The 22,137-nt window shown below is 48.5% G+C and overlaps 3 protein-coding genes across 11 annotated transcripts in view; 1 reads left to right on the top strand and 2 right to left on the bottom strand.

The window, feature by feature from the left end:
• RLF (RLF zinc finger) overlaps positions 1-392 on the bottom strand; it is a 37,439-nt gene extending 37,047 nt beyond the window's left edge. The window contains exon 1 of one of the 2 annotated variants that reach the window (XM_039729266.1): positions 128-392. In XM_039729266.1, coding sequence (XP_039585200.1) covers positions 128-337 — 210 coding nt within the window. In that variant the 5' untranslated portion in view covers positions 338-392. The remainder of the gene's footprint in view (positions 1-127) is intronic. The other variant, XM_039729270.1, reaches the window with a different exon arrangement.
• A 151-nt stretch (positions 393-543) lies between these two features.
• On the top strand, positions 544-21,904 carry GJA9 (gap junction protein alpha 9). Of its 8 annotated transcripts, XM_039729223.1 has the most exons (6): positions 571-1,037; positions 2,636-2,747; positions 16,014-16,088; positions 17,379-18,809; positions 19,215-19,338; positions 21,396-21,904. In XM_039729223.1, exons 4-5 carry the CDS (start codon positions 17,400-17,402, stop codon positions 19,335-19,337), a joined length of 1,533 nt encoding a protein of 510 aa, XP_039585157.1. In that variant the 5' UTR covers positions 571-1,037; positions 2,636-2,747; positions 16,014-16,088; positions 17,379-17,399; the 3' UTR covers position 19,338; positions 21,396-21,904. The 8 variants fall into 8 exon arrangements, 7 of the variants coding, with proteins under 7 accessions (XP_039585159.1, XP_039585160.1, XP_039585157.1 ...); XM_039729225.1 differs by lacking the exon at positions 21,396-21,904 and having other exon boundaries at positions 544-669; positions 19,215-21,113; XM_039729226.1 differs by lacking the exons at positions 16,014-16,088; positions 21,396-21,904 and having other exon boundaries at positions 544-669; positions 19,215-21,113.
• NFKBID (NFKB inhibitor delta) lies at positions 5,678-11,670 on the bottom strand. Its single transcript, XM_039729229.1, has 11 exons — positions 11,215-11,670; positions 11,102-11,135; positions 10,807-10,937; positions 10,202-10,386; positions 9,621-9,726; positions 8,822-8,968; positions 8,602-8,653; positions 7,957-8,114; positions 7,462-7,575; positions 6,955-7,119; positions 5,678-6,667 (listed from the first exon to the last, which is right to left on the bottom strand). The coding sequence occupies exons 1-11, from the start codon at positions 11,410-11,412 to the stop codon at positions 6,608-6,610; spliced, it is 1,350 nt and encodes a 449-aa protein (XP_039585163.1). The 5' UTR covers positions 11,413-11,670; the 3' UTR covers positions 5,678-6,607.
• Positions 21,905-22,137: the final 233 nt, after the last annotated feature.

Raw genomic sequence — 22,137 nt, 5'->3', positions numbered from 1 at the left:
TTTTGTATTTTCAAGATCCCCGAGCCGTGCCAGCCCCGCCGGGCCGAGCCGTGCCTGCCCCGCCGCATCCTCGCTGCGCGCAGCCGGCCTCCATCCCGCGCCGCGGCCCGCCCCGCCCGGCTCCTACCTGGCAGAAGCCCCGGCAGTAGGCTCGGGAGGAGGCCTCCGACACCTCCTGCTCGCGCAGCTCCGTCTGCAGCTGCCAGAGGCGAGCGCGGAGCGCCGGCACCACCCGCGGCACCTCCGGCCGCGCCGCCGCCTCGGCCTCCGCGTCCGCCATCTGCGCCCGGCCCCACTGCGCGTAGGCACCGCTCACGTGACCCGCCGCTGACCTCATCCGCCAGGGACGGCCGCACGTGACGCACGCGCACGTGACGCGTCGCCGCGCCCGCGCGAGGGGCGGGGCGGGGAGCGGGCGAGCTGCAGCCCCGCCCCCCGGGTCGTGAGCGGCAGCTGAAGCCCCGCCCCCGGCCGTGAGAGGCAGCTGAAGCCCCGCCCCTCGGGCCGTGAGCCCCCGGGCCGTGAGAGGCAGCTGAAGCCCCGCCCCCGGGCCGTGAGAGGCAGCTGAAGCCCCGCCCCCCGGGCCGTGAGGGCTCCGGCGCGGCCCGGCAGTGACAGCCCCTCTGCGATAAAGGTGACTGACTGCAGGGCGAGGGGACTTGAAATACGGTAACGGAACCGGCCAGAGCCGGCTTTTTAACTTAGGTTGTCGTTACTTTAATCTCCCGTTAACGGCGCGGTGTTGGCAGCTGAACGTTCGTGTCTCCAGGACAGCCGTGGAGAGGCTGTTGCCCAGACACGGGCACGGGGAGGATGGTCAATAGCTTTTACCGAGAATTTGCAGTGTGTCTGGAGACATGAGATGCTGGGCCCATGGATCGGAGCAGATCTCTCTCTGTCCTTATCTCAATTAATGAAATATATATTTTCTCCCCACTTCACATTCCTGGAGGGGAGTGACAGACAGGCTTTGGTAGGAGCCTGGCATCCAGCCAGGGTCATTTCTCTACAGGAAGGAAAGGCAAAGCAACAGAAGGGTAAGAAAAATCAAGAGGGGTAGACAAGGTATGGCATGGAAGTGTTTGGCCAGACATGGAAAGAAAGGTGTAGGCATGGCTTGACGAGTCAATGAGGTTCTAGGCAAGCAATAGTTCTGTACTGAGCTTGTGCTTTCCCAATTTAGGTGGTGTTGGGGGTCTTCGATGAAGGCTCAAGGTCTTCCTTCTTTGTCTTTGGAGCGTGTGCAGTTATGGTGTTCCTTGGTCTTGCTGGCTGTAACCAGTTTAAATTCTCCATTTTGTGGCTAATTGGCTTTACATTTTCCAATTTCTCATTAGCACATCCTGCTGCTTCCCGATATAGTTACACTTCTCTATTTTTGAGATTATTCACTTGGCGAGTTTCTGTTTTATTTAAGCATTAAGCAACTAGTTAACCATATACTAGCTATTACATTGCGTAGAAAGTTATGATTCAGGTTATATTGGTATAACTCAAGCTATATAAGCATCTTGTAACTGTGACCAAGGTTACAGAGGTATGAGCTGTCCCCATTTCCAGTGCCTGGCATTGCTGTGCTTGCCCAGCTCTGCATTTGCTCACTGTGCGTTCTGTTCAAGCACCATTATTCAGGTTCTATTGGTGTAACTCAAGCTATATAAACATCTTGTAACATTGACCCAGGTTTTAGAGATATGAGCTGTCCCCATCTCCAGTGCCTGGCATTGCCGTTCTTGCCCAGCTCTGCATTTGCTCACCGTGGGTTCCATTTGAGTGCCATTATTCAGGTTGTATTGGTATAACTCAAGCTATATAAGCATCTTGTAACTGTGACCAAGGTTACAGAGGTATGAGCTGTCCCCATTTCCAGTGCCTGGCATTGCTGTGCTTGCCCAGCCCTGCATTTGCTCACCGTGGGTTCCATTCGAGTGCCATTATTCAGGTTGTATTGGTATAACTCAAGCTATATAAGCATCTTGTAACGCTGACCAAGGTTACAGAGGTATGAGCTGTCCCCATCTCCAGTGCCTGGCATTGCCATGTTTGCCCAGCCCTGCCTCATCTCCAGTGCCTGGCATTGCCGTTCTTGCCCAGCTCTGCATTTGCTCACCGTGGGTTCCATTTGAGTGCCATTATTCAGGTTGTATTGGTATAACTCAAGCTATATAAGCATCTTGTAACGCTGACCAAGGTTACAGAGGTATGAGCTGTCCCTGTTTCCAGTGCCTGGCATTGCCATGTTTGCCCAGCCCTGCCTTGCCTGTCATTGCCTTGCTTGCCCAGCCCTGCATTTGCTCGCTGTGGGCTCGTTCGAGCGCCGTGATTCAGGTTATATTGATATAACTCAAGCTATTTAAGCATCTTGTAACTGTGACCGAGGCTGCAGAGGTATGAGCTGTCCCCGTTTCCCGTGCCCGGCACTGCCGTTCTCGCCGCGGTTCCGTTCGAGCCGTGGCCGGCCCGGGCGGTCCCGCCCTGAGGGGCCTTGGCTGGGCTCACAGCGCCACCTGCTGGAGCTGTTGAGCGGCGGCGGGGGCGGCGGCCGCTAGGGGGCGCTGTGCGCCCGAGAGAGATGGCGCCGGCCCTTGGTTCGAGTTTCCTTTTGGTTCAAGCTTGATCTTTTTGTATTTTTCAGATCCTGTACTGCATCAGTGTGTAACACTGGACTCCATATAGAGTGGTAGTAAGCTCTCTTCACATATTGGTCAGACAAAATAATGTGGTGTTTGTGAGGGTTCCAGGATGAGGTAAGAGATGAATCTGACTCCATGTTCTCAGAAGGCATATTATATTAATTATATTATATTATATTATATTATATTATATTATATTGTATTATATTGTTACATTATATTATATTATATTATATTGTTACATTATATTGTTACATCATATCGTATCATATATTATATTGTATCGTATTATATCATATCATATTATATCATATCATGAAATTATATACTTTATATTTTAAAAGAAATTTTATACTAAAACTATGCTAAAGAATGAGAAAAGGATACATCAGAAGGCTTAACGAGAATGAGTAATAAAAACTCGTGACTCCTCAGTGAGTCTGACACTGATGGTGGTGATTGGTCATTAAGAAAGCACAGTTCACACAGAACCAATCAAACATGCACCTCTTGGTAAGCAACCTCCCGACCACATTCCAAAGCAATCAGATAATTATTGTTTTCATTCTTTTCTGAGGCTTCTCAGCTTCCCAGGAGAAGTCCTGGGCAAAGGGATTTTTCAGAAAATATCACGGTGACAAAACAATCTCCAGGCTTGAGAACCAAGGACATCCCAGGAGAAGTCCTGGGCAAAGGGATTTTTCAGAAAATATCACGGTGACAAAACAATCCCTCCAGTCCTGAGAACCAAGGACACCCTCTGCCTCAGGCCCCAAAAAGTATAAACAAAAGTGAATCGAGGAGTGGGGAGCAAACTGGGGGTATCTGACTTCATTACCTGAACCTGTAATTGGACAGGTAATTAACCCCTTATATGCAAATAGACCAAACTTAGATCTGCCTGAAAAACTCCTGACCATGGTCTTTCTTGGGTGTAGCCTCTGGAAGGCTTTTGACTGCCCAGGGTGTATCTACTGAAGGCCTTTAATAAAAACCCACTTTATTCTCCTAACTGTGTCTAGCCTCTGTTCTAGGGAGCCCCTCCAAGGCATCACTGGGGCTACCTAAAAACAGAGGCCAGACAAAATTAAGATAATAAAATCAGATATATTTATTTAAGGCTTTCAGGTACATTTTGGGCAGATGAAGCCTCACCAGGGGCTACACCCAGAATGGATGACAGGTCATAGGTTTTCACACTTTTCTAAGTTTGGGCCATTTGCATGTTGGGTGTTCATCTTCCAATTACAGCTTCAGCCAATGAAGTCATTGACCCCAAGTTTGCTCCCCTCAACTCACTTTTTTTTTTACATTTATTGGGGCCTGAGGCAGTGAGGTGTCCTTGATTGCCAGGCCTGGAGAGGAATTGTTGTGTCTGCCCAAAATGGGAGAGCAGCAGCTCCCACTGTGTGTGGAGTTTGGAGTTATACACTAAAGAACTGAAGGATTACAAATATAAAAAAAAACATAAAAGCTGAAATCCTAAGGCATCAGGGTGTCCAACAATGAAGATACAAAGTTGAAAATGTCCTTCAAAATGTCATTCTCATCCTGAGAAAATGTACCAGAACAGAAAGATTTCACTGACCTTCCCTCCCATCTGCAAGCTTAAATTCACACCAGAAACAAGTGGCAGCTACATTTCCTTGCAGCTTGTGCACATAACAGTGGTGGCAATGTACTTTTGTTCTCCACTGTATCACACAATTTCAGTCGTGCAGAGTCTGAAATGTCTGTCTATTTCTTGCACAGAAAAACGTGTCAGGACAGAAGCAGTCTGGCAAACTGCTCCTGTTAAAACAAAGTGGTGTTTTGCACTTTCTTCCTCAGCTATTCCTAGCATCACATTTTGTCATAGGGAGAGTTTCAGTACAGATGCTGAATTGTCTTTATTTCTTCATCTCTGGTTTCTGTAACATGTTCTTGTAGTCTGTAGATTTTGCATTCCTGCTGACCCGTTCTGATGTGCTTAGGCCTGAGCAGCAGGACTCAGCCAGACTTACAAGATCAGCCCTGGGCATTGTGTGACTAACACAATCAGTATTATTTAGCTAAAATAATAGCTAAATTGACCCATTGACCCCTATTTACCACACTGCCCCCCCTTTAACCTCCCAGTTCACACCCCATTATTTAGCTAAAAATAGATGACCAAGATGCTTATGCCAGCTCTTTCACACCAAACCCACTGCTTTAGAAACTTTCACATAACCTTGTGAATCTGCCAGAAATGTATCATTTTAAGACATTTTCCCCACTGACATCAATAGAGGTTTGTTTGTAAGATATTTTAGGGGAAACCCTCCTAGCCAAGGCCTGGGCTCTGGCCAAACCTTGGCCCCTGCTGGTCAGGGAGTGTGCCATCAGATCCAGGTGCTTCTGGGCCAAAAATATAACCAAGTCACTTTGACTTGTTGGTTTGGGCCTATAAAAGCTGGACCCAGTTTCGGGCGAATTTGGAGACCTCACCTAGGGGTGGATGACCATGTAGGATTTTCCCAATAGCTGGGAAGGATTCTCCAGATCCTCACTGTGAAATGAGGCTCCCCAGTGGCTGCAGACTCTGGAGGATGGCAATTTTGGAGGTATCTTTCTCAATCACCCTGTAGTAATGATTAGGTGCATTACCTTGCTTTTTTTCTTTGTTGCTAAAGCCAAGTGTGTAGTTTTATTGAATATATCATTTTACTTTTGTGTTGCCTTAATAGTCATAGTAAAATAAGACCATTCTTGCCACTGGTGTCTGTGTCATTTAAATCACCCCTGTCAATTGGCAAAAGAAGTTCTCAGCATCATTTCTCTCCCTCAGGCTTTGTTCATTGAAGGATATCAAGGTTGGTTTAGTAAAACTTTAAATTTCAGTAATTGTCCCAAACTGTTCTTACAATAGCAGTCTGTGAAAAAAACTTTATGCTGGCTAAAGTGGAAAATTACACTGCTTATTATTAATTAAATAATTAATTGAAAGTTAATTAACCCCATGAAGTAGAAAAATTAATTAGGAAAGTTCCATTTTTTTGTCTCTAGGAGGAGTTGTGTGAAGTGCTGGTATGGTGTTGGAGATGCCAGGAGGAGTTTCAGTGGTGTCAAAGCAGATGTAGAGGGAGCTGGGAAGGATTGGTTGGGTGGCATCAATTGGCCTTTCAGTGGTGCTGGGTGAGGTTTGAGGGTGCTAAAGAGCAGCTGGAGCTGGCTGAAATGGTTTTGGTGATATTGGGAGGGTTTGAAGGTGGATTGGGGGATCTGTGAGGGGATTCAGTGGGTGCAGTGAGGGGTTTGATGGTTCTGAGGGATGCTCCCCTCACCAGTTCCTCTAGAGCCAGGGAGAGGGAAACCTGAGCATTTGGGGGCACCTCTGGGAGTCACCCCAAGTGCCCCATGGTTATCACCCTCCTTCCCCTTGCATTTCCCACCCTTTCTCCCTTATGTTTCCTGCTCTTTTCCCCTTACATTTCCCACCATTTACCCCCTTAATTTAAAGCCTTAAAATAGTGTCACAGGGGTGTTTTTGATGACTTAATCCTCAAAATAAGAAAAAAGGAGGTTTTCTCAATTTGAAGCCCTTTGTTCCAGAACCCCTTCCTTTTTCTGTGGTCACTGGGATGCACTGGGAGTGACTGAGGAGAGACTGAGGGCACTGGGAAAAAACAGACTCAGATTTTAAGAGTTTTTATTTAATTCCAGAATTCTCTCAGTTTTTGGGTTTCCTCTCCAATTTGGCATACTCCACCCAAATCCCCCAATTTAGAGGAGATGCCCCTCATTAGCAGCCCCCATTAATGAGGCTGGGGGGGAGGGCAAGGGGGAGCTGGTGCCCCTCCGTGCTCCTCCCCCCACCAAACCAATGTGGTTCAGACTCATTTCACAGAAATTCGGGGGCAATTTCATTGAAATCAGGAAAAGTTAACATGGGGAGATCCCCCAATGTGGGGGTGTCCCCCATCCGCTACCGGGGAGACCCCGCCCCTCTGACGTCACTCGGCGGTGGGGGGGGGGCGATGGGACCCCCGGCGGCTCCTCAGGAGGAGGCGGAGCTGTGGGGGAGGGCAGGTTCAGGGAGGTCCCCAAAACACGGGGTTCTACCCCAGAATATGGGGATGTCACCCAAAGGTCCTGGGACAGGACCCCACGGTTTGCGGGGTGGTGGAAATGAGGGGGTAAAGCAGCAGAACATTCGGGCATAGCAGCAAGGTTTTGAGGAAAACTGTGGGATTTTGGGGCTCCAGGAGCGATTCCGGGCATTTCCCCCCTTCAGCAGGAAGTTTAGGGTGCAGTGGGGTGCTGGGGATGGGGCTGGGTGTGAGGGTGCTGGGGGTCTCACCTGCTCTCCGGGGGCCCCAGGGGGCAGCAGGCTCTGGGGCAGGTCGTGCTCCAGGTTGCGGGTGCTGGGGTCGGCACCCCAGGCCAGGAGCAGCCTCACAAGGGGCTCCTGGCTGGGGGTCCCGGGCAGCGCTGCTGCCATGTGCAGGGGGGTGTTCCCGTGGGCCTGCAGGATGAGGGGGCTCAGGGTACCCATAAATCACCCTCCAGCCCCCCTAGAGGTACCTCAGAGCCCTTGAGGTCTGATAGCAACACCTCCAGCCCTCCCAGACTCTCCACAGACACCCCAAAGCCCCCAGTGCCCTTTTGATCCCTCTGAGCCTCCCCGAGCCCCTTCAAAGCCCTCAAGCCACTGGAGGAAATCCAAAGAGCTCCAGAGCCCTCCAATCAGCCCCAAGAGCCCCACAGAGGTCCCCCAGCCCCAAGTGCCCCACAGAGCCCTTGGGGGAACCCAGAGCCCCCCACAGAGCCCCTCAGAGCTGCCCCCAGCCCCCCAAGTCCCTCAAACCTTCATGTTGACAAGGCGGGGGGCCATGCCAGGCTGGCGCAGCAGTAGGTGGGCCAGGGCAAGGTTCCCTCCCCGCACGGCCAGATGCAGAGCTGTCAGGCTGCTTTTGGTGTCCTGGGGGCAAGATAGGGGTCAGGGGGGGACCCACAGGAGGTCCCACCCCCCCCCCACAACCTCCTCAACCTCCCCAAAAGGACCCCAAGAAATCCCAGTGCCTGGGAGCACAGATCTATCCAGCCCATGGGGACCCTGAAGGGAGATACAGGGGTCTTTGGGGGGCACATAAGTGTTGTGGGGGTCTCACGCCCCTCCCCAACCCTCCCAAGGTACCCCAGTGGACCCCAAAGGCCAGGAGCTCATGTCTGCCCAGCACACAGGGACCTTGAGGTGGGACAGCAATCTCTGAGGGGCACAGAGGTCTGTGCGGGGAACCCAGGGGATCTGAGGGACACCTGGAGAGTTATTGGGTACCTGGGGGTCTTGGGGGGTCTGTACCTGGCTGCTGCTGTCTGCCCCCATCTGCAGTAGCAGCTCAACACAGCGGAATCGGTCCTGGGGAGTGGGGGACCCCCCTGCAGAGCCCCCCGTGGGGCTGTGCCCTCCCTGCAGCGAGGCGTTGTGGGCCAGGACGGCGCAGTGCAGAGGGGTCTGGCCTGGGGGGGAACCAACAGGGGTCAGGAAGGGCCTCTCCTCCAAACAGAGCCCCCCTGGAATTGGGAACCCTCCTAGGGACCCTCTCAAAGTACAGACATACCTCCTGGGATCCTCCCACCATCAACCAGGACCCCCAAACTGGACATCCCCCATCCTCCCAAAACAGTGATGCATCCACGAGGAATCCCACCAAGAGCTACCAAAACATGGGGATACCCAGTATCCCCTTCAAACCAGGGACCCCCAAACCCCTTCTGTATTGAATACCCCTCAAGTGGGACTCTCCCAAGACACCCTGAAATGGGGGACTTGTGAGATACCCCAAATCAGGGACCCCCCAAGTCCCCATCCCGTTGGGGACCCACCAACTGAACTGTCCCCAGTCCCACCCAAACAAAGACTCCCCAAGAATCACCCCCACCCCAAAACCAGGGGCCCACCCCAAGTCCCTCCACCACCCTTGCCCCCTCCCCCAGATTTGCTGACCCTCAAAATTTCTGGCCTCCACGTTGACAGGAACCCCCGAGGACATCATGGCCTGGGAAGGCAAGAGGAAAGATTTGGGGTCCCCCTGGATACCAGGTCCCCAGGCCGGTTCCCTGGTCTCCCAGAACAACTGTGTTCATTTGGACCCACTCTGGGGTCCCCTTTGAGAGGGTTTTGCGGTCCCCAGGGTTGCCCAGCCCTCCTGGGGTTGGGGTCTCACCTGGAGGATTTCGGGGTGCCCGTAGGCTGCGGCCAGGTGCAGGGCCGTGCGGCCCCCGTGGTCAGCGGCATCGGGATTGGCGCCCAGGACGAGCAGGTCCCGCACGATCTCCGGGGCTGCAGCTGCTGCTGCCACCAGCAGGGGAGTCTGGGGGCACCAAATGGAGGGGTCAGGGGGGACTTGAGTGACTCCTGGGGGGAGTTAGATGTCTAGGGGGTAAAGGGGGTCTGGGGGCTCTTGCAGGGAAAAAGGAAGATCAGTGGGATCTGGGAGAGTCAGGAGTGGTTGGGGAGCATCAAGCACCCCTGAACCCTCAAATTATCACCCTGGTATTCTGCTACTGCTCTGTCCCCGCTTATCATTCCTTTATCATCACCTCATTATTTTTTTGTTATTAATTGTCCCATCATTGCCCTTTATTTGACTCTAATTATACCATCACTAATCACCCGTTATTACCTCCCAGTATTAATTACCCCTTTATTCTCCAGCACTCTCCCTGTTATTAGATTGCAAGAGAACTCTGTGATTAATTATCCCAGAATTAACTATCCCATCCCCAATACCCCCGATCTGTTATTGTCTTTTTACCCCCACCACCCCCTTATTGCCCCAATAAGACCCACTTATTACCCCTTCTTTACTTATTACCCCTTATTACCCCCAATGCCCTCAATTTTCCCAGGTGTTCCTGTACTTCTAGCTTCCCCTGCCCCACCCCCCCAACTTGCCTAGGTGCTCCTGCATCCTGATCTCCTCCAGATGCCCTCTCAGGCCCCCCAGGCGTGTCCCCCCTCACCTTGCCCAGGTGCTCCCGCACCTCCAGTCCCCCCAGGTCGCGCAGAGCCTCGGCCGCAGCCCGGGCGAGCGCCCAGTGCCCCCCAGCACAGAGCACGTGCAGCAGCCTGGGGGTGGAGCAGGGTTACAGGGGACCCCCTTGCCCCTCTACCCGCCCCCCACGTTCCACCCACAACACAGACCCCACAAAAGGAACTTGTCACCCCAGAGCTCCTCCCAGTGCCTCACAACCGCCCCTGGGGCTTCCCAGCACTGCCTTGTCCCAGTGACCCCCCCAGTGCCTCCCTGCTGACCTCCACATTGACTCTCCCACTCACCCCACACTGATCTCACCCACAGACCCCACTTCATCCCATTGCCCCCCACTGAACACCACACTGACCCCACTCACCCCACTGCCCTCCCATTGCACTCCTATGGGCCCCACTGACTGTCCTTCACACCAGTGACCCCCTAAATTGCCCCCCCATTGATGCCCATTTGCTCCAGTTTAGCCCGTTGACCCATCATGGACCCCTTGACCTCCGTACCCCGTTATCACCCCTGTACCCCCCAGTGCCCTCCCATGCCCCCCCTGCTCACGTGTCCCCCTCCTCGTCCTGCCGCAGCAGCTCCCGGGGGTCTCGGCCCCCCAGTGCGGCGCGGGCGGCTGCCAGGTCCTGGGGTTCAGGATACGGGTCTTGGATCTCCCTTCCCAGCAGGGAGGCCCCAAATTCTCCCCACGGCACTGCGGGATGGGGCCAGGCAGGGCCAGGGATGGCAGAGGCCTTGGGGGGGCAGCAGTCAAGGTGGAGGGGGGGCTTGGTCCCAGTTACCCCTGCCCCAATGACCCCTCCCTTTTCCTCCCCTTGCCCCCACAGCTGCCACCCCATTGCCCCCATCTACATCATCTCCCCCCACTGCTGCCCCCATTGCCCCTCCACTGCCCCAATTGTTTCCTTCATTCCCTCGCATTGCCTCCCTTAACCATCCCATTACTCCCATGTAACTCTGCATTGCCCCACCATTCCCCTCCCAGTTGTCTGCCCCCTTTCTCCCCCCCATTTCCCTCCCTTTGCCTCCCATTCCCCCCCATTCTCCCCCCACTGCCCTCTCATTTTCCCCCATTGACCCCCATTTACCACACTGCCCCCCCTTAACCTCCCAGTTCATGCCCCATTTCTCCCCTGTCCCCTCCAAGAGCTCACCTGAAACCCCCTCGGAGCGGAGACCCTTCCCCCATGGGCCCCCCCCGGGCTGCCGTGGGGTGACACATGTGGGACCGCACAGAGGCTGGGCGTCACTGCGGGGACAGCGGGGACAGCGGGCCAGGGAGCGCCTGAGGGGACACCGGGCCATGGGGGGACATGGGGAGGTTTGAGGAGGGGAATTGAGGGACAGAGGGAGGATTGGGGGGCACGTAGGGATGGGGGGGGCAGGGCATGGAGAATATTTAGGGGCACAGGGGGTGTGGGGGGATCTGGGGAATCGGAGGTCACTCACCATCCGAGGGGCGCGGGGAGGGCAGAGCCAAAACCTGGGGGGAGAGCGAGGGGGTCAGGGAGGAGAGTGGGGGTGTCCCGCGGGAGGTGTCAGTGGGAGAGGGGGTCACCCACCGGGGATCTCGCCCCTTCCCGGCTCCTCTGCTGCCGTAGCTCCTTCAGCAGCTGCTTCACCGTCTGGGGCGGAGCGGCGCGGGGGGGACCTGGCGGTGTGCAAGGGAGGGTTCGGGGGTCCCCGGGATGCCGGGGAACCCTGAAAACTCCTAGAGCCCCGCCGAACGCCCAGGCGTCCCCCAGATCCCCGTGTCTCATCCAGACCCTGCTCGGGGGTCCCCTCTGAACTCCCGAGACCCCTCAAACCGCCGTGTCATACCCGCGCCCCCCGGGACCCCCAAACCCTTGGGCGCTCCCCCGGCGAGGCAGGAATCCCCCTGCGGTGACGTCACGGGGATTCCCATGCGTCACCACCCGCCCCCGGCGTCACCGCCCTCCTCCCGGGGAACCCCCTCCTCCCCCGCGGGGAGAAACCCCCGGGAATCCCCCCGCTCCTTGAAGGCCAGTGTCCCCCCTCCTGCCCCCCAGCTCTCCTAAAGGCTCAGCAGACCCCTCTTGGCTCTCTTAAAGGGCCAGCGTCCCCTAAAAGCGAGACTTAAAGGGCCAGTGTCTCCTACAAGCAGCTCTTAAAGGGCCAGTAACTCCCAAAGCAGCTCTTAAAGGGCCAGTGTCCCCTAAAAGAGCGTCTTAAAAGGCCAGCGCTCTCTCCCGGTGTTTTAAAGGGCCAGCACCTTGCCCCAGCACTCTTAAAAGGCCAGCGTCCCCTCAAAGCGAGTCTCAAAGGGCCCGCGACACAGCGCCCACCCCCGCGCCCCCATCCCCCTTATCCCCTCATACCTCTCTGGGGCCGCATCCCCGCGGGATCCGGGGGCAAATGGGGCCGGGGCGGGCGCGGGGACCGTTTTGGGGGGACCTGGGCGAGGAAACCCCGCCCCGGAGGGAAACGCCACCAAAACGCCAACGCTGTCACTGTTGCGACGGGTGACAAGGCAGAGGGCGGAGCTTCAGAGGGGCCCGTGGGACCCAGAGGATGGGTGGAGGTGGCGGGGTCACCCGGGGCCGGGGTCCTCTGAGGGGTGTCAGGAAGGGTCACAGGTCCTGGGTTGTTCCCTTGTGGCACCGATTTGGGGCGACAATCCAGGGTCCCTCTCACGCCCCATCATTTTGTGGGGGTCTTGCCCCCTTTGGGGGACTCTCTTCCCCGTTCTAGGTGGGGGCTCTGTCTCCCCAACCCCAGAAGATCACGAGACCCACGAAGACCATGAAGACTGTGTGGAAGCCAGGGCTGGTGTCTTTACTGGGGGGGACCAGGCTGTCCCCCCACCCGCAATTTGCAGGATGTCACTGCTCCCCTCCATACAGTTGGTGGGTGTGGGGTGTGTCTTACCCATTTGGGAGGATCTCTGCCCCATCTGAGGGAGGTTTCTGACCCACTTGGGGGTGGCATTTAGGATGGGAGGACAGCCTGATCTTGGTGGGAGTCTCTGACACATGGGATGGAAAACATGAGACCCACTGAGACCATGAAGACCCCTGAGACCAGCAGGGCTGGTGGATTTATTTTGGGGATGTCGATGCCACACAGCAGGGGGGTTCCCTCCAGGATCCTGCCTGGGGGGTGTCTGTCACAAGTGTACTCTCTACTGCACAGGCTGCTGAACCTTCACTGTCCTGAAGCCTTACTCAGACAGGCAGCTCCATGCTCTAAACTCCAGAACACACCTGCCCAAAGAGCTGAAACAGCCCAGGAGCTGAAACAGCTGGAGGAGCAGCAGGAGGAGCCTCCTGACCAGAGGCTGTGGTTTGTACACCCCGGCCTCAGTGGCTGCACATTTGCTGCCCCAACCCATCCCTTCCTCCACCCTATCCTCATCCTTGGCTCAGCCACTTTCACACCTCACAAGAACAACCTAGATGCTGCAGCTCCCACGTGAAGCCCATCTCCCTTCCCCTGCCCCAACCACAGACACTGACCCTGAGCCCAGCAGATGGATACCAAACAGGCAGGAAAGAAGGAAAAAAATAGAGAGGAAGCCTAATAAAATAGACATGGAAACTTGAAAATGTAAAGAGGAGCAAGATCAGAGGGAACTAAAAGCTGTCACAGAAAACTACAATATATGTATAAATAAAATTTTACAGCCAGGGGATTAAGAGAGGAAAATAGCAAGCTTTATAAAAGTATGCAGAAAATACAATTTTTTAAAGCTAAGTAACTAAGAGAGAAATGAATTAAAAACTATCAACAGTGAACTAAGATAAAGACAGAAACTGTAAAAAAAACCCCTTAAACTTTCTGATATAGGCCAAGGCATCTTCAGAAATTTTGCTTGTGAAAGTGAAAATATAAATGTGCACCTACTGATTTGCATGTGTATCTTAGCAATAAAGAGTGAATCTATAAGGTACCTACTGATTTGCATGTGTATCTTAGCAATAAAAAGTGAATCTGTAAGGCAGCACAGAAAATAAACTAATTTGGAGAGTATGTGCTTCAGTCTTCATATGGTAATATCTGGTCTGCCTTCAAACACAATACTGCTGAATTTGGTGATCCTAAAGACAACATGGAGTAGTAGAGTTTTCCAAATTTCTCATTATTGCAGTTTATCATTTGTGGTCTTCCTTCACTACTGAAAGAAAAGTATGGGAGTGAGTTGATGTTAGCCTGAAAACGTGTAGGACACATCACTGATGTTTGTGCCTCTATTTATCTAGTGTCCATTGTGGGTCAGACAGATAACAGCAGAAAATAAAAATCAATTGTACACATAAAGTGCACATTATTGATGTGTAGAAATGAAAAGGCCTTGATCTTCAGAGACTATTTCCATGATTGGAGGATTACTGTGATGTTTGACCCTAAGCTAAGAAAAATCGATATAGTCATAAAAATGTAGAGAATGTTTTCCAGTGAATAAAAAGCCAGTGAGGTAGCTTCTAGACCTGGAAGAAAAATTAATAGCCTCACCCTACAACACTAAATTACTAAATTCTGAAGGTGTTATAAACAGTTTATGTAGATAGAGTTGCAAGTGTCTTTTACTAAGGTAAAAAGCAGTATCAACACTATAAAATTATTGTTGGCATTTGAATTTATTTTCCCTCATGAGTTATCAAGTTGTCATTTAACTGTTTACCGTTTTAAAAGGGATAATGCATCCTGGAACAATGTGGATCCTTAAATTTTTTTTTTTCATTTTTTTTAATATTTGGGTTTTACAGAGCAAGAAAATCTCCAGCCATGGCAGCTCAGTCTCACTAAACACTTCAGGTTTTCAAACAAAGCTTCAGCATCTCTGCACGAGCTGGAGGTTTTGTGTGTGTGTCTGTGGACCACTTCAGCAGACTTAGAGGGTTTTATTAATAACAGAAAAATATTTAGAGCCCTACTTGAAGCACTCAGTAGAAGACACATGTTTAGAAACCTGCTTTAAGTACTTCACAGAGATGGCTGCCTGGAAACTGCTAGCTTGCCAAAATGATTGAGTACTTTCAGGCAAGCTGTCAAGTGTGAAATTGGACATGACCTATTGACTGATCTTCAGCACCAATATTAAAAGATAATGATTAGCCTTTTAGAGTTCTCAGCAGAGGAAGTTTATTTATCCTTTATAGGACATTTGAATCAGAACTACACTTCTGCAGAGTGCTGATGAGGATCACCTAAAAGAACATTATAGTGCTAATATGCTTCTTAACTCATATTGGTCCTAGCAGTGGACTTGCACATTAATACCAGGCATTCCTAATGAGGCTGTGCCCTTGGCCACTGCACTGCTAATGCTGGCTCCAGAAAACATTTCTGTACACAAAATAGATGTATTTATTTCTTTTTTTCGCTTTTGTAAAATAAGGTATTTTTCCCTCCCCCCGCCCATAATTTTTAATGTTTAGAGTTTTTGAAAGGATTTCCCTATCAGTACCTAAAATGTTCTTTGAGATCAGACAGTTTGTGCACTCTTTTATAACAGAAAATATGTAACTCTTTTATAACTCTTATATAACAGAAAATATTTCAGCCTGCTCTCCCTATTTTTCCTGCTGAGGTAATGCAGATGGGTAGCTTAAGGTCTGATTTAAAAATGGAACTTGTGTCACAGAGTCAGTTTTGTTTTTTTTAATACACAAGTATCACTACCAAGAAGAATGACATATTTAGTATGTCTGTCATTTAAGACAGGAATTATAATTATTTGCTACCAAAAAGAAATACTGAATTATAAGGATGGGGAAAATAGAGTCAAATCATTGTCAAGTTCAGGAGTCTTTTAATGATGTCAGTATGACAAGTAATATGGCCTCAGGAGAATAAATAAGAAGTGCAGAATCACAGAATATAAGAGATGCTGTGTATGAGGAGGGAGTGAGTTTGGAGTGGCCAAAAGTACATCCACTGGTTTTTTACATCAGGAGTGTGCTGATGTAAGCTGCTGCAGGAGAACAGACTGCAGGAATTTACAGTGACAGTGCTGGGAAGATTTGCCTTCTTCTGCACAGGCAAGCTGAATGTCTGCTGCTAGGGAGATACGTAAACTGAAATGCAGTCTGATAGTTCTGGTTTATTCTGTTTTTCCCAGGCTGAGACTGTTCCTAAAACTTAAAAGGTGCTATTGAGGCAAAAAAGAAGATAATCTCAAAGAAATTAAAGTTGTAGATTTTTTATTTCTAGCTTTTTAAAAAAGAGAATATTTTACTGTTCATAGTTAAATTATGCTTGGAGCAGAGTAGATTGAACAATAGATCGATTTTCTCCTCCCTTCAGCACCAGCAAATATAAATTCCATGTGCAAAGCTCACACTCCATTTGCTACTGTAGCAAAATAAACTGCTTATAATGTGTCAATTTACTCACACAGATGGAAGATGGCAGGGGTTGTAATTTTTTATTGGACGTCGCAGATGTTTAGTTTTACATATTTTTGCAAAGAAAGGTATGTTTTATTTTTAATTTATCATTTATTTTAAACTTGTTTCTCTTTAAAAAATGTCTAACTTTCCTATTTGTATACTGATTTGCAAAAGTATTTTCATGTTTAAAAGGCTTAACGTAAAGATTCCTCTATGGATATCAATATTGCAACCATAAAATTCCAGCTTCTGTTGACTTGTTAGCACTCCTGTTTTACAGGGTGAAGATTAATCCCATTTGAAGAGAAAATGCTGTGCTAAAGCACCTTTATCTTAAAAAATACCAAAGTAAGATACTGTTCTATTGAATTGTGCTGTACATCCAATGAAAAGGTGCTTAGCTACAAGTGTTTTGCTTGTCCCCACACATAAGAAAAATTGTGTTACAATTGTATATGTAGAGAATAGCATAAATATTGAAAAAGAATTTGAATTTTAGACCACAATGTAGTATCCTGTTAATGGAAAAACAAACATATGAAAGAAAGGTGAGATGTACCATTACACACATATATTACCAGTTTATCTGTATTCAGATCACAGTCATTTAGGAAAATGCTGGTAAGGAATTTTTGTGTAAATAATTTATTTTTCAAAGAGTTGTGGCCAAAAAATAGTAATGCTTGACACTTAGGCACTCTATTCACTATTCAAATGCAGGTATCATTGATGAGAGGAAGCGAACCAATTACAGTAATTCTATGTATTTATTTTTGGCATCCATAAACAAAAATCAAATCTCTGCACAAAATTATATGCTTAAACATGTCTTTTTAATTAATATTGACATTTCCATGAGATGATTTATTCCCTCCTGAGCTCCTTTATATAACCAATTTTCTCTGTGAAACAATAATTGAACTGCTGTAATTACAGCTGTGACATGGGGCTTGGAACATCCGAAAAAGAGGACAAGCAAATATTCCTGTACCTCAATAAGTGACCTAAATAGAAACGTACTGCTCTCACACTGTTATTGGATGATATTCAAATGGATCACAAATGATATTCAAATGCTCTTTAAATCCTACCAGTCAGGCACTCTAGTTTCCACTGATCTGAGGGTGTTTAATATCTTGTAGTGATGTGCTTATCAGGATGTTAATAATAAAGCAGGTACAGGCAGATGATGCAGTTCTCCATCTCACAGGTGAAAGAAAATAATGCCTAATTATCAATGAGCAGTTGGTCATGTTCCTATGGTTACAATGTGAGATAATGATCGTTTTCCCAGTGTTGTGTTTTTCATAATATATTAAGGAAGGAATGCAAGTTTTACAATGTTTGATACTTGTTTCTCTCATACATTTTAGTGTTAATATGGCAGAATAACCATGGGAGACTGGAATTTCCTTGGAGGCATTTTAGAGGAGGTCCACATTCATTCCACTATTATTGGAAAGATTTGGCTAACGATCCTCTTCATATTTCGAATGCTTGTTCTTGGAGTGGCAACCGAGGATGTTTGGAATGATGAACAATCAGAATTCATATGCAATACTGAGCAGCCTGGTTGCAGAAATGTGTGCTATGATGAGGCCTTTCCCATCTCTCTCATAAGATACTGGGTCTTGCAAGTTATATTTGTGTCTTCCCCTTCCTTGGTGTATATGGGTCATGCCTTATACAGACTAAGAGCCTTGGAAAAAGAAAGGCAAAAAAAGAAAGCTCTGGTGAGGGTGGAACTTGAAAGCACTGAATTAGAAATGACTGAAAATCGTAAAAGACTGGAGAGGGAGCTCCGGCAACTGGATCAAAGGAAGCTGAACAAAGCACCCCTAAGAGGCTCTTTGCTCTGCACTTATGTGATACATATTTTCACAAGATCTGCAGTGGAAGTTGGCTTTATGATTGGGCAGTATCTTCTTTATGGTTTCCACCTAGATCCCCTTTATAAATGCCAGAGAGACCCATGTCCAAACACAGTTGACTGCTTTGTATCTAGACCAACAGAAAAGACAGTGTTTATATTATTTATGCAATCAATAGCAACTGTATCATTGCTTTTAAATATTCTAGAAATTATCCACTTAGGATTCCGAAAAATTAAAATGGGACTCTGTGAGCAGAATAAAACCAAAGATGACTCTGAGAATTTCTACATAAACAAATCTAAGAAATACTCTGTGATACCCCACTCTTCTTTGGGAATATCCACCACCCCTCAGAAAACACTTCCTTGTGCTCTTAGCAGTTATACCTTTCTGATGGAAAAGCAAACTGATACTATGCTCTACCCAGTTTTAAATTCTCCTTCTATGTTTCCGTCTGTGCAAAATAACCATACAGAAAGCAGCAGCAATTACACCCATTGCAATCAGGAAAATAAATCTCCAAAGAAGAGGCCAGCTACAAATGCTTTGGACAATCAGACTCAAAATGCTAGCACAAACAATAATGAAGGCTTTCTTGGCGAGCTTTGGACCGAGAGGCATGATGCACAAGAAGAGACTGAACAGAAACATTTTCTTGTTGATACTCAGAATGCAGATACCACCTCAAACATGTACTTGAGAAGCTTTGCTGAGGTGCCATCTCAAACTTCATTGCAAGCTGGTACAACTTTCCCTTGTGCCAGTTCTAGACGACAGGCAGTGGTTGAGAGCACAGGAGCACCAACAAATCCTCTTCCAAAGAACGGTGACAGAAGACAAAGCAGTTTCAGTGTAAACAAAGCCCAAATTCCTTACAATGCTGATGGAAAAAATTCCAGCCGACCAGACACTTCTGATTCCATGGGGGTGGTGAGCTCAGAATCTACACAAAGCAGAAACTGGAGTAGTCCAAAGCTTTTCTCTCTCTCTAGGCAACAGTCACTGTCAAGTAATGCCAGCAGTAGGCGTGCCCCCACAGATCTTCAAATATAGTGTGAGTTAACTCATTAGCTGCGCTCATTAACTGCACTAACTCATTAGCTGCACTAACCAGTGCGGGGATAATTGCTGAACAGAGACATAACCCAGACCTATGTGCAAGTGCAGCTAAATAATTCAACTTGAACCAGCTCTTTACATAGGTAGAAAAAGATGTGGAACTCTTTGAAGAGTAGCTAAGTAATTTTTAAATGGTCTCTTCACTTCCTTTGTAATGAAAACAATGCTGAAGGAAAAAATTCCAGCCGACCAGACACTTCTGATTCCATGGGGGTGGTGAGCTCAGAATCTACACAAAGCAGAAACTGGAGTAGTCCAAAGCTTTTCTCTCTCTCTAGGCAACAGTCACTGTCAAGTAATGCCAGCAGTAGGCGTGCCCCCACAGATCTTCAAATATAGTGTGAGTTAACTCATTAGCTGCGCTCATTAACTGCACTAACTCATTAGCTGCACTAACCAGTGCGGGGATAATTGCTGAACAGAGACATAACCCAGACCTATGTGCAAGTGCAGCTAAATAATTCAACTTGAACCAGCTCTTTACATAGGTAGAAAAGTTGTGAAACTCTGAAGAGTAGCTAAGTAATTTTTAAACGGTCTCTTCACTTCCTTTGTAATGAAAATGTGGCATAGACCTCAGTGTACAAACTTCTACACTCCAGCAAAAAGGAAAACATACATCCTCTCTATCCACATATTAGGAAAAAGTCAGGCATAAAATCACAGCTGATTTTATGACAAAATTTACAGTCCAATGATATTTTTTACAAAGACCAGTAAATCAAATTAGGCTAAAGAGGCTCTTAGAAGAACATATTGGTAAACATGTCTCTGCCTAATTAGTTTAGGAATTCAAACAGACATTTGATGGCCAACTGAAAGCAGAATATCAAACTTATTCAAATTGTTGTAAATACAAAGAGAAAAAGCATTTACAAAACAGGTCACTAAAATTTGTTGGCTTCATGGTACACTTTTTTTTGTCAGTGTATTTCCACTGACTTCCTCAGCAGAAAGATCAAAGTGAGTTTTTTCAATACACCACTAATTTTTTAAAACATCATAAATTACAGACATGTTGTGAGCTTTACTTTTGACATTATTCATAACACTAATAAGATAGCAAAATCAGAAAACAAGTATGGTAGTACCTTCTGATTTCAGTTAGAATGTCAAAAGACATAAAAGTTTTATCAAACAGTAAAACTACTCCTTTTCTGTTTGTCTCTCCCCCGAATTCTGATAAACTTTTAAATCAAACAAAGCTTCTACCTGTTTAGGAGGAGCATTTGTATTTATGCTTTTATGGGGATAACAAAACATGAGGACATTTATCCACTCACTGTTCAGGTCCATATGGTGTAAAGGAAGTTTCATGAAATATCTTGAAATAATAAAGGAGGCAAAGAGGAACAAAATACTATGGTACATTTGTAATCAAGCTTTCTGTGTATGAAATACATTTATTTGAGTTGCACAGCACTGAAACACTGTAAGTACTTGGTGAGGTGGTCACAGCTGAAATGCATTAGTATTTTTGTGTGTATTTTTTACTAGCAGATTTCACATACTGTTCAAGTACTGAAAAAATAATTTGTGAGATATAGCATAATGATGTCACAGCACAATTAAATTCCTCAAGTGCACTGTCATTATGCTTACCAGCCAGCCGTGTTTCAGATTGACTGAAAACTGGACAATACTAGCAAAAAAGGAGCCACAAAACCTAAAAGGCTCTTTTGCTTGTAGCAGCAACATTAATTTGGTACTGTCCATGTAAGAAATACACACAAGAACAATTAAAACTATTCACTATAGATTTCTCTCCAGCAAGTATCCTTTCCACTTGTGTGTAACATAAAAACAGCCCTACATAATTGTGTTTACACTGTAAAGTTTAAGATTGTATAATATACTAGAAGATACATAACTGTATAATGTGACTTAGGCATTAATGCTGCTGCTGTGGCTTTGATTTTTGCATTTCTTGATGCGTAAAATTCTGTGGGCAATAACTGCTAATGCTTATTTTGCATTTTATCTCTCCATAATAAAAAGCCTCATATTTAATGCACTCTGTTCCTGCTGTCTAACTAATAGAAAGTTAGCATTTGGATGTTCATGTGTGGGATGTGGCATTTGTATTTTTGTTATTCAAAACAAGTTAAAAAAGAATTTTTCTGCTGTGAGAGGAATTTTATTAACTTTTTAATGTCTGGACATGAGTCAAACATTCTGTTTAATCACAGCACCTTCCCAAATGAAGAGTAACTACTGAAAAATATAAACATTGCAGAAGAGCATGGAGAAAAAGCGTGAAAATTCCCCAACATATGTGCAATGTGTATAATTTGGTTGTTTTTTTAATTTTTTTTTTTATTTCTACAATAAATAGATTTTATCTGTCAGCGTTTCAGAAAAATAAACAGGTATAAGTGTTTCTGGTTTTTTAAACAGGCTAAGGCAAAAGACTTTCCTTTCGACGTGAAGATTTCACCACGTATCACTCTTCAGAGCCTCTTGGGTAGGCACCTCTGCAGCTGCTGCTTGCTGCAACTTTCTCCTGTGATTTCAGCCAGCTGCAGCGACTGAAATTTATTAATCAGACACTTTGAATTTCACAAACCAGAGGGCTTACTATGGAAAACAGGAAAAACTCCAGCTCGCCGCTCCGCCCGACCAGCGCGGCACCGCCGCTCGGAGACGCTCGGGCCCCGCTCACGGGCGGCCGCGCTGCGCTCCGGACTGCCGCCGCCACAGCTCGCCCTCTCCGCGGGAGCCCCGGGACCACGCCCGGGCGGCACAGCCCCCGAAGGCTGAGCTGAGCCCCGGAACCGTCCCCACGAGGAGAGCAGGCAGAGCGGGACGAGGACCAGAGCCGCGCGAGCAAGGGGGCACAGCGCCGGCCTGGGCTGCACCTTGGGCGGCGAGCGGGACAGCGAGGCCGCCCCGAGGGGAGCAGGGCCGCCCCGAGGGAGCGAGGCCGCCCTGAGGGGAGCAGGGCCGCCCCGAGGGGAGAGAGGCCGCCCTGAAGGGAGTGAAGCCGCCCCGAGGGGAGCGAGGCCGCTCCGAAGGGAGCTTGGCCGCCCCGAGGAAAGCGAGGCCGCCCCGAGGGAGCGAGGGCGGCGCGCGGGGCCCGGCGCGCGGGGCTCGGCCCCGGCCGTTGCAGCTCGCCGCTCCGCCCGACCAGCGCGGCACC

Source organism: Passer montanus, unplaced genomic scaffold (genome assembly GCF_014805655.1).
Source record: "Passer montanus isolate IOZ18808 unplaced genomic scaffold, ASM1480565v1 scaffold68, whole genome shotgun sequence".
NCBI classification, from domain to species: domain Eukaryota; kingdom Metazoa; phylum Chordata; class Aves; order Passeriformes; family Passeridae; genus Passer; species Passer montanus.
The sequence above is the reverse complement of the archived record's forward strand: the minus strand, read 5'-3'. Positions and strand labels throughout refer to the sequence as shown.

Excerpts from the sequence above, each read along its gene's own strand:
- NFKBID (XM_039729229.1), bottom strand. The coding sequence starts at position 11,412 with ATGAGACACGGGGATCTGGGGGACGCCTGGGCGTTCGGCGGGGCTCTA. Across the intron at positions 8,969-9,620 it reads TGCGGGAGCACCTGGGCAAG|ACTCCCCTGCTGGTGGCAGC; the intron begins GTGAGGGGGGAC and ends TGGTGCCCCCAG. Across the intron at positions 8,654-8,821 it reads GGCACCCCGAAATCCTCCAG|GCCATGATGTCCTCGGGGGT; the intron begins GTGAGACCCCAA and ends TTGCCTTCCCAG.
- GJA9 (XM_039729223.1), top strand. The coding sequence starts at position 17,400 with ATGGGAGACTGGAATTTCCTTGGAGGCATTTTAGAGGAGGTCCACATT. Across the intron at positions 18,810-19,214 it reads CTTCTGATTCCATGGGGGTG|GTGAGCTCAGAATCTACACA; the intron begins GTGAGCTCAGAA and ends TCCATGGGGGTG.